At 41.3% G+C, this 15509-nt stretch overlaps 1 protein-coding gene across 3 annotated transcripts in view; it reads left to right on the top strand.

The window, feature by feature from the left end:
* Positions 1-15509, top strand: part of LOC120719091 (dedicator of cytokinesis protein 3-like) — a 51323-nt gene that overhangs the window by 11957 nt on the left and 23857 nt on the right. For all 3 annotated transcript variants that reach the window (XM_040007990.1, XM_040007989.1, XM_040007987.1), the window contains exons 5-16: positions 3312-3408; positions 4834-4982; positions 6347-6431; positions 7754-7795; positions 8650-8804; positions 8985-9066; positions 9144-9204; positions 9295-9442; positions 10454-10542; positions 11963-12088; positions 15135-15259; positions 15338-15500. In XM_040007990.1, the coding sequence (XP_039863924.1) occupies positions 3312-3408; positions 4834-4982; positions 6347-6431; positions 7754-7795; positions 8650-8804; positions 8985-9066; positions 9144-9204; positions 9295-9442; positions 10454-10542; positions 11963-12088; positions 15135-15259; positions 15338-15500 (1322 nt within the window). The remainder of the gene's footprint in view (positions 1-3311; positions 3409-4833; positions 4983-6346; positions 6432-7753; positions 7796-8649; positions 8805-8984; positions 9067-9143; positions 9205-9294; positions 9443-10453; positions 10543-11962; positions 12089-15134; positions 15260-15337; positions 15501-15509) is intronic.

Raw genomic sequence — 15509 nt, 5'->3', positions numbered from 1 at the left:
AGTTAATACAGGCATAACACAAGTGAGCGTATTTTCCTGATCAACTCTTTTAGAAAAGCAGACATGTTTGTGACAAAAGTAGAACTGATGTGGTTGTCTTAAGTACTTTTTATGCATTTTTTTCACAGCCAGCAGAGGTTAGAAATAAAGCAATGCCACATATTTCCCAAATCAAAGTTTAGCAACATTTCACTGAGTGTACATCAATAGTAGTGCAGTGTTTTGCATATTTTCCCTGAGCTGTTAAATAAATGTGATCAAATCACACCCAAACAGTCCTGTTAAGCAAGATTAGCGGAGCTAAATTATACATCTTGTAATAGCACAGGCCCTCGAGGCCCTCGAGCCCCTCAAGACACGAATGCTGTAAACCATTTTAAGATACCCAGACCACAGCTATATTGTTAGCAACAGCTGCAGTTGCAAAAAAGTTCCCTACTTTGTAATTAGGATGCATACATATCAAACTATAAAAGCACAACTATTTCTTCCCTTTGCTGTTTGCTTGTCTTTGCACGTGATCTTGAATCCCTGCACAATTTTCACTGTAAGAGTCCAATTGAGAGTCCAATTTAGTCTTTTTATTAACAGCGGGTGGCTTAAAGGAGTTGATCTGCTAGTAAATAAAACTAATTATGTTTTTTGGACTGTTTTGTGGCATAATTGGATTTATAGAGTTTTCTCCATCAGTAAGAGATAAAGTGTATTGTTTTGGAAACAATCACTATGATAATTATGGTGCTTTTTACTCTCATTCAGCCTAATTTGGAGCATTTCTAAAGGTATGCATAGCGTGTCAGAGACTGACAGATTTATATTGGCAAGCCCTTCTGCCAGCGTCAATCCCAATAGCTTCACTAAAATTAGGGTGAAGGAACACCTTTTGCATAAAAGAAACATGTCATCATGTGTAAATGACTTTTTTATGTTTAAGTTGACACAGCTAAAGTAAAATCCTTTGCAGTACTGAGAATTTCATTTAGAAGGGTGTGTGCTGCTCGAAATACACTGCCAATGATGTTATGTACAACTTCAGCAGCAGTGATCCATCACCATCAAAATCAGGCCTTTATTGAGACATACTGCTGGATGACAAGAGGGTGATATGTTTGTTTTTACTGGTCAGATCTATTGGCGCTGATAGAGTTGATGGAGCTTTCTTTCTCTCATTACACAGCCAGTGTGATACTGATTAATCAACTGATCAATGTCAGTGGATGCAGATCCCTCCCTCCTTTGCCATCTAATTTTGCTTCACCACTGATTAGTGACAATGCCATCGTCTGGAGAATTACCACCTGACAGCTGCTGACATGCACGCACACACACACACACACACACACACACACACACACACACACACACACACACACACACACACACACACACACACACACACACACACACGAGTATACACTGCAGTCCTCTACATGCATCTGGTAACAATAGTCGGCCATGGGTGTGCGGGGCCAGAACGGAACAGAGAAAAACAGGCAGAAGAGCTCTGTGTCTGTAGCTCAGTGTGAATCAGGAGTTTGCTCTTATATCACCATCCTCCATTTGAGTTACCACATAGCAGGAGAACACTCATTTTCACCGAAACAATTAAAAGTACAGGCTTCAAAATTGACATTATTATACTTCCTCGCTCCAGGAGCTGCAGTTTGGGAAATCTGCTTTGCTGTCTCATGGAGTTAATGAGCTGACACACCTACTGCATCTGTGTAGTTCTCCCAAAGCATCCCCACCACAGACAATCACCCCCACTCACTGTGCAACGAATGGAGATGCCTGCGTTGTTCCAAAATGTTATACAGTATAAAAGTTGGAAGCCAGAGCTTCACAAGCATCTAACCTTTGCTTTAATATTTCCCCATGAATGTGGTCACACAAGAAGGATGAGTGTTATGGTTTTTATTGGCTAGCTCCACCCTGTTTCCTAACTGCATTCAGAGAATAATTACATAATTCCTCATTGAAACAGTTATATTGATGTGTAATTGTGACTTCACCCATTTCTAAGCTAATCTGGAGACAGCTGGGAGTGGGAAATACCATTAAATTAAGTTTCAGTGTGATACCAACACCAGGATCTCCAGTATTCATACTGATATTATAATTTAAATCTGATAGTGTACAATAGAAATGGTGTATGTTCTTTGATGTGACCTACTTCAGAATATGTTTTAGATAACACCAAAGAATTTATTAAAAGAGAGGCATTTCTTTTTATTGTTCTCTATTAATCATTTATCATATGTACAGTCATGGTAAAACAAAGTGAACCCTCTTTCAACTCTAAGATTTTACATATCAGAACATAATAAAAATCACGTGGTCCTTGGCGGGTCTTACAATAAATATAACCTGAGATGAGCTAGAAAAACATGACATCTTACATTGTGTTATTATTTATTCCAACAGAAAATTGAGCCAAAATCCATAAAGAGCATGTCAAAACTAAGTACTCCTTTACTGCTAGGTTAAGTAGCAGCTAGGTGCAGCTACTCAAATGCATTTTATTCACTAATCATCAGCAAATGTGTAAAAGCAGACGTTTTTGCAGTTTTATGGTTTGGGGCATTCAGGTGTGTATTAACACAGTGCCAAGGAGGAAAGGTATCAGCAATGATTTTAAAGAAGTAAACGTTGCTACTCATCAGTGTGGGCAGGGTTATAAGGCCATTTCCAAGCAATACAGAGTCCATCGTGGTACAGTGAGGAATAAGAAAGCATTCATGAAAGCTGCTCATTGTCTCAGGAGTGAAAGTCCAAGCAAATTCACCCTAGTGTCAGACCATATTTAAGTATGGCTTGCTTAGAAGGGTTTCCAGGAGAAAGTCTCTTCTCTCTAAAAAGGACATGGCAGCACGGCTTATGTTTGCAAAGCTGCATCTTAGCAAACCACAAGACTTCTGGAAGAATGTCATTTGGACAGACGAGACCAAAGTGGAGATGTTTGGCCATTACGCACCGGATTTGCCGCAAAATCTGAGTATGTTGCAGTCGTTGAGTTGACCACGAACTCCTCTGTATACCAAAGTATTTTAGAGTCTAGGGCTCATGCAGCAGGACAATGATCCCAAGCACAGCAGCAAACCTACAAAAGAACAGCTGAAAAAGAAAACTATATGTTGAAAACACAGTTTCATGCTAAATACAACATTTTCATTATGTAGCTTTTCTAAAATAAAGAGGCAAATGCTGCAATTTTAAGACGAGTCTTCATATTGTGTAGTATGAATGTGTTTTTGTACCAGTTGTATTGATGCTTCAGGGATTGATTTGAAATTCATGTTTTTTCGCTGTAGGCTGTGCGAGACGGTGGTACCCCTCGAGGACCCTATTATCACAGAGACCACCTCCACACTGCAGGAATGGGGCGTTTTGTGGAAGCAGCTCTATGTGGTCAGTAGCGGTATATTACAGTACATCTTGCTTATATCAAAACAAACCACCAAGCAATAAATGTGCGTGTGGACCTGAGATTACTAAGATTTCCAAGGGATTTGACAAAACAGCTTTCGCAAAGAAAATGCATCCACCGTTGCTTCATTTGCATTCCCCTAAGTGGTTTGATGGAATCATGTTTTCTTTCCTGCTCACAATTCAACACCTGGTAAAATAAGGTTTTGCAGACAGAAGTAGTGATTCGCTAGAAATATAGTCCTGCGACATCTCCTTAAGATATTTCTCCACTCCATGTCGTTCTGACTGTCACCCTGTATTTCCATGTACTATCTATGTAGAACAGACATGGTGGTTGGACACAGATAATGGCCTACAGACCTGTCGTATGCAATTTCATGCTGTGTCATTCTGCCATTTATTGATCTTGGCCTGCCTCTCACCGTTTCTTAAGATCCACCACCTTCACTCAGCCTTTACTTTGCCGGGCAAAAAGTGATTACTGGAAACCTAAAGCATCCTTAATCCTGCTAAGTGTCGAGGGGGCAGGCAGAAGTGGTTGGTAGGGTTTTGAGTTCGGGAGCTGAGCGGCTATGTTGCAGAACAGGCAACGAGTTTTTACATAACCTCTCACTGAGGACTGCTCATGCTCTGAGCAACTAAGCAGCCTCCGGCATTGGAGTGGTGATGTAACTTCCTCTGAAGCTCGACTAATATGAAGCCCTGATTTAACAGTGCTGGTTTTGGTGCTCACCCCCCTGTAGGATGCGGCATTGGCTAGATGTTGATACATTTCACCTTATTGTTGCCAATTAGAATTCATGGTATTACTTCAGGGAGCAATGGCCTAAGCATAGCTGTGTATCCATTATAATGCACGTAAATAGCGGTCTGAAAGGGCTCATCAACCCTGACAAAAATCTTTGTTTTCAGCAGCTACCAGCCTTTGAAAGCATGTAGTGTTTATCCTCATTAAATTTATATTGGCATCGTAGTGGTGTTTAATCTTTGCGTTTATGTAAACAAACCTGGGTGGTTATGTGGGCTTGTCATACCATTAGGGAGAACAGAGAATGCCTGAATTAAAACTGTTGTTCTTGGTCCGTGAGAGATGGTGATGAAATTCATTACTGTGATGGGGTCAAAGCAGATTTGTGAGGGAACTGTGTTTTTTTTTCGTTTCATTAACAAAACCAGTGGGCTTGAAACTCAGTTGCAACACATATTGTTCTGCAGCCTGCACGGGCTGGCAGAGGCCTGGATTCAAAGCATGATTTTGTCTTGATCTCCTGTTTGGCCTGAATGTAAAATGAAATCACTGAATTCTTATTTCAGACCCATGGAGAGAGAGTTTTTAATCTTTTGTGTTTTTTTTGGTGAATTTGTATATCCAAAACCTAACATTTTTGCCTTCTTTAAATACAGAAACACAAGGTAGATCTATTCCATAAACTGCGCCATGTGATGAATGAGCTCATTGACCTTCGTCGGCAGCTGATCCAGGGTCACCTCGCCCAAGACCAGACTCGCGAGATCAAGCGCCACATCACCGTACGGCTTGACTGGGGCAACGAGTGAGTAACACTCGCACTGAGTGCACTGAGATTAAGAGAGTGGGTTAAGTGAAGTCATGCTATAAAGCAAACATTTGTTTCAAACTATTGGCCACCAAAGAATAAAAAAATAAATAAAAATGACACTGGAGAGATCTGCCACAGTGGATGAGTGGGTGTGTAAGAGCATTGCTGTGATGTAATTTTATGGTCATTTAGCAGATGAGTGAATCTGAAGCAGCTTAAAGTCAATGCAAATCCCCCCGGAGGAACTGTAAAGCCATATTCTTACTGTTGCCAGTTTCAAACCCCTTCCAACTGAGCTGTGACAGGCATCCATAACAGAAATAATGATGCGAGGGTTTCAGTTCAGCCGAGGAAGAGCTCTAGGTGGAGGGAAAATCTGTCAGTTTAAAAACAGATTTAGAGAGTTTTGGCCATAAAATTCACTTTAAACAACTTTACTTGGTCAATATTTGTGCATATCGTGCTTGGAATCAAATATACAAACTCTTAAAGTATGGAGTCGTTTATCATGCGAGTTGAGGTCAGTACGGTGTGGTGCATGCTGATCTGAGAGCTGCAGTGATCTAATTTCATGGTCCGCGCAGAGTGCTTCGCGAGTTAAGGCTGCACAGTTTTGCTTAAGTCAAGAGTTACAGTATGAGATGCAACCACATGAGACAACTGTACCTGGCAACAGAGCGCAATTATTCCAGTACTGTTCTTAACCCCTTTAGTGGGTTACTATAATGCAAACTCATGTTGAGTGGTTAAGTACCATTCAAACCCATAAATCCTCGTTCTACTACGGGTTTCCAGGGATGACAGAAATGTCTTACTGCACTGCTGGAATAAAATGATCTAATATTGTCTGCTGGATGTGGTGCTGTAGCCTTAAAAAAATTAACTTTTTTTTATTCCGTGTGGGTGATACACCAACCTGTACACAGTATATGGTTTATTTGGGTTAAAATGGTTAAGGGAAGGTGTTTTTCTTGTGTATTTCTGCTCCGTACTGTATATATTTATGTCAGCTAACCAAGAGTCACGTGAGGAAAATTAGCTGCTAAATCTGTAACAAATCAGGCAATTGCTTAGCAATCTTAGCAATTGCTATTTAATGTTCCCGAGTATGTTTTGTTTGGATTTATTCGTGAGCTTTATATGGATTTATAGTGACTATTATTATGCTAAGTTTCAGGTAAATTTCAACTTGATGAAAATTGTGGAGTAAGTGGTGTGCACTCAGAACCACTGTTATTAAGGAATGTTTGCAGATTTTATTATGGTGATATGACACCTTTGTTTCATTTGAGCTAAAACCTCTAATGTCTTTTCCCCCTCTGTTTTTCTTTACTCACACCAAATCCCTCTCCCATCAGACACCTTGGCTTAGACCTTGTTCCCAGAAAAGAGTTTGAAATGGTGGATCCGGATCAGATCAGCGTATCAGAGCTATACAAACTGGTATGTTGGCTGGAAATATTGTTGAACCAATTCACGCTGTACAAACACATCCCTTTAATTATTAAACAGAATAAGTCAGTGCAGTGCATTTGTATTCTTTGGATGATAAAATGCAATTAAATGTGTCCCTGCAGCATGGATAAACTATATATGTGGGCATGACTCACTGTCTTGCACTCTATCCTTTTTTACCTACCGAGCGCTTTTTTTTTTTTTTTTTTTTGCCATTGCACACGCTGTTTTTCCATATAGGATTGTGTTGTTGTAGTGATGTGTGAATGTACCGATTATCAAATCATCCATAGCAAGGTGACTCACCAGAGACTGCACGATTCAGCTGTTGGAGCTGCGTCATGTGACTTCTTCTTTATGCTTATCTTACAGCCATATTGAATGTGTCCCTTTTCTTACATGCACGTGACTGTAATGCTGTAATCTAACTAGTAATGCATACATAATGCAAAGTGACAGGCCCAGGTGAGGCTGTGGGAAAAGTACAGTACATGCAAATGAATATTTAATTGTTATTTTTTAAAAATAAATTGCAGATTTAAGTCTTGCTTGCTTTAAGCCAAGAACCAGACCAGAGACACATTTCCATGAATAAGTCATGTCTCAAATGTGCTTTAGTTGTAGTGATGTGGGACTTCCAAATCTATACACACAGAGGAGACTTGCTGAAGCAGATCCAATTTTAGAAATGTGTGATTACAGCACAGATGTTACGAAATCTAATGTAATGCTGCTGGAGACTGCTATCTGGGAGGGAGATCCTTTCTTTTCAGTGGCTGAAGCACCATATGCTGATGAAAACACTCTCCAACTGCCCTGCAGCCTCCCATTATCCCCTTGCCATGTTTCTCAGCTTTGCACGCTGAATGTTTGTGCACTAAATGCTCTGTCCAGAAACAACAGCGCAGGTCTTCCTTGCCAGAAAGCCTCCTGACTCTGTCGATGAAAGTGAGCTTGTCTTTGGCAGGGCACAAGACCTTGGCACCTCCTGAAGGATGGGAGTAGAGGAGTTCTTTTAGGCTGCTGAGCAGAGAAGGGGGGTGTGTGGGCGATACTGGCTTTGTCCTCTTCTCTCCCACATGCTCACGTTTTGCCTCATGTGGGCTTCTTTTAGCGCTACAGGAACACTAGCGTAGCCACTCGGCAATGTACGTAGGTGAAATTTTGTCAGATTTGAAGCATCAACCAGGGCATCGCTCAGGTGGTGTTTGTCTGAAGCTCCTGTAAGGTAAATAAGTTCAAAGCTGTGTGGGATGAAAAAACAACAATGGACTCACTGATCTGACATCTTTTCCTCTGAACTTTTTTAGCATGTATCCAGCAGACATTGTGGTCAGCAAAGCACAAACCAGGTACGGCCATTTCAGTGGTGATCACGAACACGTCACAGCTCATTTTTCATCAGCAAATCTCATTTTTCATTTCTTTTCCAAACACTCTGTCGCAAATGAGCGTCCTGAAGTCAGGCCACTGCTCTGGCACTAAGGCTATCACATTTAGACTCTTTGGTGTTCGGTGCCTATAATACTGGTGAGAACCTGACACCAACTGACACCAACACTGCCAGGGCGTGAGGACTGGTTCCCACTGGAATCACATATGTCCCAGTGCATGCACAAATGGTGCTGTAAGCCATATCATAGCTTTCTCTCGTGTGGGAACACTATTTTAAAGACATGTTGCATTTTGTTTGGGGATGCGCTGTAAAGTCTGTCTGGCTTTGGGCCCGAGAAGAGCGAAACTAGTGCGATAGCTATAAAGATTTACATAAGCATAAACTGCTGTTAGCACAGTAAAAGCACAGTGTCTTCTTGTAAGCGCACTTTAGCTTAACAAGTAAATATGTGAGTTTCAGAGGTCTTATAAACTTTGTGGATTTTGTGCATTCACATATGCATCTTTTCATTGTTAAACTTATACATTATATAAACACAGGATATTGCACCCTCCCTTATAGCAAAGCCACCAATTTTCCATCACTCTGTTCATCTTTTCATATCCTAATTGGGATGAAATCGTTCATCTCTACTGACTCCACTATAAATAGACTCTAGTTACAACACTGTAAAGCTTATTTATGAATTTTTCAACAGTTTCAATACTTCCATTGATCTGTTTAATAAACATATCTATATACAGAGTGGCAGGTATTTGGCCTCGCTTGCAGTGTGGTCTTGTGAGCGGTCACTTTCTTTTTCGTTCTCAGGGTGATAGCATAAGACAGCGCCATGGTGACGGTTGCCGTGTCCCTGTGTCACACCACCTCTTCATCAACCTGAAGAGCTTCACTTACAACAGCATCAGCGAGGATGCAGACGTCTTCTTTTCTCTGTACGACAGTCGCGAGGCCAAACAGATCAGGTACACAGAGGAGCCTCAGCGCGCACATAACAGCCTTGAATGGGCTTACAGTAAAGTACAAACTGTATCTGTTCAAGAGCACAAACATACATACACATCTACACACAGTCTCTGCCCAGCAGATTGAGGCATTCTGTGGTTGTCAGACACTCTGAAACTGTGATTTGGCTTCGTTTGCAGTGAAAAGTTCATGGTGAAACTGAACAAAAATGGAGGACCAAAGAATCCAGAGAAGGTTGATCGCCTGTGTGCTCTCTTCACGGTAAGATATTTGTACTTTGTTTTACTTTTTTGTTCCTTCTTGAATCTGTTAACATTTGTTTTCCTGCCTCTCTGTAGGACCTAAGCAGCAAAGACTTGAAGAGAGACCTGTACATTGTTGCACATGTCATAAGAACGGGTAAATAACAAGTGTATGATGACGTCTTACTCATGGTTATAACTTTTTAGTGGTTCTTCTTAGCAAATTATTTCTCTGTTTGTTTTACAGGCCGAATGCTGCTGAATGACTCAAAGAAAGGCCCGCCGCATGTGCAGTATAGGCGACCTTATGGCTGCGCTGTACTTGCCATGAGTGATGTTTTCCACACCATCACCGACCTCAAAGAGGAGAAGGACTTTGTGCTCAAAGTTTATACGTAAATATACCACTGAAGCTATTCTTCTTTTTCTTTTTCTTCTCCTTCTGCTTAGCCTTTTCATTGCTGTAAGACTTCTTGCTTTTGTGAATATAGGGTTAACGAGTCTGTGAGGAGCAGCAGGAATCTGTAAATGTTCTCGAAATGTTGAGCATGACAACCTAGTGTTACACTGCTGATGCTTGGTGTGTTTTTGACCAGAATGATAATGAAGCGTCCTCTGGAAAATCAATAGCTTCTCACCCTGGGCCTGAGATAGGGCACTTGGCATGTTGTGAATCTGGCTGCTTCTGTTAGGCTTTGCCACAGAAAGACACTCCTGTACACCAGCCAGCCCAGCGAAGGAAGGAGACACAGAGAAGGAGAGGGGAAGAGGCCGAGAGAGATGACACATAGATAATTGAGCAAAGATAGAGGACAAAGCAAAAATAACGCCACGCTCAGCATATTTTCTTGTCAGTCAACAGTTAGAGTGTCTCCTCGTATCTGCACTGTCCTTCTCTGAGCTCGCTCCCGGTCAGTGATCGTCTTTACACTTTGCCATCCAGTTACGTTCTGTTTTTCTTGTGGAGTACCATACAGCAGCTCAGTGTGAAATAAAGATTTCTCGAATAGAAAACCGCCGTTTTTATTGGCTTTCTCGGTGGACGCAAAGATCCCTTCCCTTTAAAAAGGAAGCAGTGATTCAGTGCTGAGCTGCCTCCAAACTGTCGGCTCTTATATCGCTCCAGTATGTGCATTTCCCCATGCCTTTCCCAGGGGCCTTTGGGCCCACAGTAATGAAAAAGGCTGGTAGAGAGCTGACTGTCAGGTTTGCTTAGTGCGCTGTGCATTTCGGCTAATGTGCTGCTTGATAGCACCTCCCCCTGCTGCTACCTTTTCTTCAGGAGGAAATCGGCTCTGGGACTCATGCTGCTCGTGCAGTCCCCATACATACAGTCCTGAACCATCCATCTGGACCCTCTGATGGGTGTGTTGTTAACAGCCGTCCCCAATTGTCTTTCTCTCCAGATGTAACAATGAGAACGAATGGTACCAGGTACATGAGAACATCATCCGCAAGTCTAACACCAAGTATTCAGCCCCCAGCACCAACTATGGTAAATATGCTGTTTCTGCTGATTAAATTTCCACCTCTGTTTTTCTTTTCTTTTCTTTTCTTCTTTAAATTAAAAATACAAATATAGCCTTGTTTCCAAAAAAAGCTAGTTAGATGTAAACAATAACAGAACTTCCCATATTTAATTCAAAATTGTAAACAAACAGCACACATTTATAAAAAAAAGAAAAAAAAAAGAACATTAAGCTCATCTCGAAGCCAACAACACATTTCTGAAGCTGGGACAGGGGCATGTTTACCACCACGTTGCATCACTTCTTTTTTTCAACAAAACTCTGTAAGTGTTTGGGAACTGACAAGACAAATTGCTGGTGTTTTGAAAGCAGACTGTTGATATTGTATTTCAGCTTTTCAGGGACTTCATTTGTTGTATTTCTGATTTGTGATATTTTAAATATTTTCAGTAGTTGACAGGTCAACTGCTACAAGGAGGCCAGTTTAGCGCTGGGAATCTTTCATTGTGGAGAAGAATCTATGTTGGCATTGTATTGCTGAATCAAGAAGGCTTTTCCTTAACAATAACAACTGAATGGCATGCTGTCTATAGCCTTCCAGTGTGCACAAATATGCCTCCACATATTCTGGCTATCTAATTGTGCACTGATAACAAGCTTGCTAATACCCATTCCTCTTAAAACAGACACCCAGAGTTGTCCACAATTTAGTGGGCAGTGGAAAACTGTCCTGTGATTCGGCTCACAGGAATCCTCGGTCTGTTCTAAATGGGCTCTGGTGTCCCAGTTTTATTTAAACTTAGTTTAATGGGGGTTTTTTTGGACAATTTTATCTGTAACTTTTTTACAACTGTACTTAAAAATGGGTCTGTTTAACTATAAACTTCTTAATGAAAACAAAATACCTGTATATTCAACTGCATGCAACACATGCAGCACATGCAACTCAGCCAATTTGTTTTCTGCTTTCAAAAGATCGCCTCGAGTCTCGTTAAACCGTCTTGCTTTGTGAAATATTGAAAAGTGGAGAGACTGTAAGGGTTGATCTTTCATAATTCACTGTTACATCTCTCCCTATGAGTATCTCATAGGTTATTTAAGACTCAAGCCTCACAATAATACGTCCCCGGATTTGTGCAAAACCCATATTTTCCCTCGATTCTTTGTGTAATTCCAGAACCCAATTTTTCCCTCCCTCCTTATGTTCTGGCTCTGATCACGTCTCTCCATTCACTCTTCTGTCTGTCTTCTCCTCCCGCACATTCTGACTAATGTCCTTTAAATACCCCTCTGCCCCTCCCTTCTTACATCTCTCTTCTTCTTTGTCCCTGTGCTGTCTTTTATTCGATTCTGATTTCCACCCACGACCTCACACCTCTTCATTTGCCCTTTTCCCAATTTACACACAATCATTTATGCCCACCATCCCTTTGCCCCTGCCTCCAGGCCTCATCATTTCCCTGCAGCTGCTGCGAGGTGAGCTGGAGCAAATCAGACGGGAGAACCAGGCTGTGTTCAACAGGGCTTTGGCACTTACACGCAAACTGGGTTTCCCAGATGTCATCTTGCCAGGTAAGGAGGCAAAAAGTAGAGGGCTATAATGGACAAAGAGAAGTTCAGTGTACAGCCTCAGCTTTAAACTGTTAAAACATCTAACTACATGCAACCTTTACTGTTTTAATGCCTGGCATCCACTAGAGCATCAAAAAGCAAAAATCATCTGAGTAGGTAGCAAAGAAAACGTGACATTCGCCTCCTGATTGGATGTTATAAGTCACATAAATTAATCCAAAATGTTTTAGCTTGGCTCACACACCTTCAGTTGTTTAATCCTTTATGGGTAATTCTTGTCTTGTCCTTCTCTGGCAATTGATTATCTTTGTTTTCCAAATATACAGGAACAGTTCCACCTCATTACTGGTCCAAGCAAAGAACTCTCCAGTCTTACTATTAGCCCAAAAACCAACCCTTTGCTTTGTGTGTACACCGACAAATGAATGCCAATATACGTGAATGGTCATGTTGCTCAGTTTACAGGCATGTTATTATAGCTATTCCAATCTGGATAGAGACTGGAAAACATGTAGGTGTGAGCAGCATATTGCAGTAGTGGAAAATAACACAGTAAGTACATTTACTCCTGTACTCCACTAAGGTACTTGCACTACGGTAGAACATTTTCATTTGATACTGCTTGGTACCCCCACATGTCATTGTACTTTTTCCTGCTGATGTCTGTAGGTGGTGTAGCTGACAGATTAATGACTGTACTATTTATCAGGACTTTACTTTTAGAATATGGTACAATTTATAAAACATAGCGCTTGTACAAAGTGTATGAAATCAGTGAGCTTGCATCACATTTCAGAAGTCTTTAAGTAATCTTTGTTTAGAGACGATTCTACTGTAGCCCTCCCTGCTTAGAGAGTTTGAAGCTCTCTGTATAAAATAGTTAAAACCAGCGGATTACAAATCTAATGTTATATACTCCACGGCCACTTTGTTGGGTACACCTGTTCTGCTTCATGTTAACGGAAATATCTAATCAGCCAATCATGTAACGACAACCCAGCGTACAGACATGGTCATGATGATCTGCTGAAAAACTCCGTATCAGAATGGGTGAGAAATGTGATTTAAGTGAAGATGGCATGGTTGTTTTTGAGTATTTCAGAAACTGCCAGTCTACGGAGGTTTTCCCACAAAGCCATGCCCACTTTTTACAGAGAATGAGGATAACCTTATTCTTCTTCAGACTTGTTGATGCCAGGCTGGTTTGAACTTACAGGAGAGCACCTGTAACTCAAATTAGCACATGCTACAACCAAGGTATCCAGAAGATCATCTTTGAACCCACAACATAATGAAACTTGAAGCAGAAGGGCTACAGTAGCAGAAGACCACACATGCCACTCCTGTCAGCTGAGAACAGTAAACTGAGGCAACAATTCACACAAGCACACCAAAAACAAGCAATTGAAGATCACAAAAAATGTTGCTTGTTTTAATGAGAGTCAATTTCTTATAATTTGGCCAAAACAACATGAAGGCACGGATCCGTGCTGTTCTGTATCAACAGTTGAAGCTGATGGTGGTGGTGGTGACATAATGGCGTGGGGGATATTTTCCTGGCACACTCTGGGCCATTAGCACCAGCTGAACATCATTTAAACACCACCTGCCTGTGTATTGTTGCTGACCATGTCCATCCATTTATCACCACTGTGTATACTATCTTCTGTTGACTGCTTCCAGCAGGATGAAGCACCGTTTTACAAAACATCAATCATCTTAAACTGTTTTTCCAAGCATGACAATGAGTTGACTGTACTTCAATGACATCCAAAGTCACCAGATCTCAGTCTAATAAAGCCCCTTTGAAGTGTGCTTAAATGCAAGATTTACATCATTGTGCAGCTGACAAATCTGCAGCAACTGTGTGATGCTGTCATGTCAATATGGACCAAAATCTCTGAAGAATGTTTTCTCTGAAGAACGTTTTCCACAATGCTGGATTGTGGAAAACCTGGCCATTGAGAATTCAGACTCTTCTAAAGGTAAAAATGGGTCCTGTACAGTACTAGTAAGGTATACCTAATGAAGTGGCCAGTGAGTCTATACGCGTGACACACAAAAACAATTTTTTGCAGAAAAAAGACTTTCCCTTTTATACCAAGTACATTCAGCTTGTGTTCTCTATGTACTTGAACTTACATAATAAGTAAGTAAAACTTTTAATTGAAATGGCGTTACGCTATGTTGTTGCCACTGCAAAGGACTTTTTCCACTCCTGGTGTTTTGTAGACTCTACGTTCTTCGCTCTCTCTGCGCGAGATCAGCATGTAGGTCAGGTGCAGAGCAGATTTTAAAGAGCAGAGGTCTTTAAAGATAACTCAAAGAAAGAGAAAAGGGAGAAGTGTGTTTATTTCGGAATATTTCATCAGCTGACATTGCAGTGCTTTGTGTCTACGGAGAATGCATAATCCTGTCCTCTCCTCCCCTCTCCAGCTTATTTCCAGTTAGCCTGAAATACCTCCCAATATCACTCCTTGTGAGTCATCTGTCCCCAAGGAAATGACTTGATATAAATAACTATAATCTGATTTTATAAATAACTGCAATATCTGCATGCACTGTTGCTACTGATATTTCTTTCATTAAACTCTGACCGAACAAAAGGTGCTGAGGCAGTCATGACCTGGTTTATTGCAACTCAGTGGGGTCACTTTGCATTGAGGAGAATGTGACATACAGTGCACATTCAAGTCCACATGAAGGCTTAATTTATGTTGACCGCTCACACTTCCTCTGTGGAGCAGAGGCTCGCATGAACATGGCTGGAGACAGGGTTGTTGTCGTAGTTGGGGAATTTCAGAGATGTCTTTGCCTTCCTAATGCAGATTAATTGTTTTCCAACTCCAAACTTCCAGATTATTTTTTCATACTCAGCTGACCTCAAAGTGATCTTACTTGAGGCAGTCACATTTTGCAAAAGTCCCTCTGGAGCCACAAAAGGCTTCATCATTTTTCTCTCTCTCACGAACAGCAGCGTTCTCTCTGACAAATCTGTGAAATCATTTCCCCTCTAAGTAAAATTTGGGCTGTTTAATTTTCCTAGGTGACACACGCAACGACCTGTATCTGACCCTGGAGCGGGGGGAGTTTGAGAGGGGCGGCAAAAGTGTCCAGAAGAACATCGAAGTCACGCTCTATGTGCTCTACGCCGACGGCGACACACTCAAAGTATGACGCATGTGCACATGAGTTAATACGTGCCATATCGTCAGTATATGAACTACAGCAAGTCTGCTTTTTTTGCAGGATTGCATCAGTTTAGGCAGTGGGGAGCCTAACACCTCTGAATATCGCTCGTTTGTCCTGTATCACAACAACAGTCCTCGCTGGAGTGAGATGGTCAAGCTGCCCATTCCTATAGACCGTTTCAGAGGCTCCCACCTACGATTTGAATTCAGACACTGCTCCAGTGAGTCAG

Source organism: Simochromis diagramma, unplaced genomic scaffold (assembly GCF_900408965.1).
Source record: "Simochromis diagramma unplaced genomic scaffold, fSimDia1.1 OVJJ01000545.1, whole genome shotgun sequence".
Lineage (NCBI taxonomy): Eukaryota > Metazoa > Chordata > Actinopteri > Cichliformes > Cichlidae > Simochromis > Simochromis diagramma.
The sequence above is the reverse complement of the archived record's forward strand: the minus strand, read 5'-3'. Positions and strand labels throughout refer to the sequence as shown.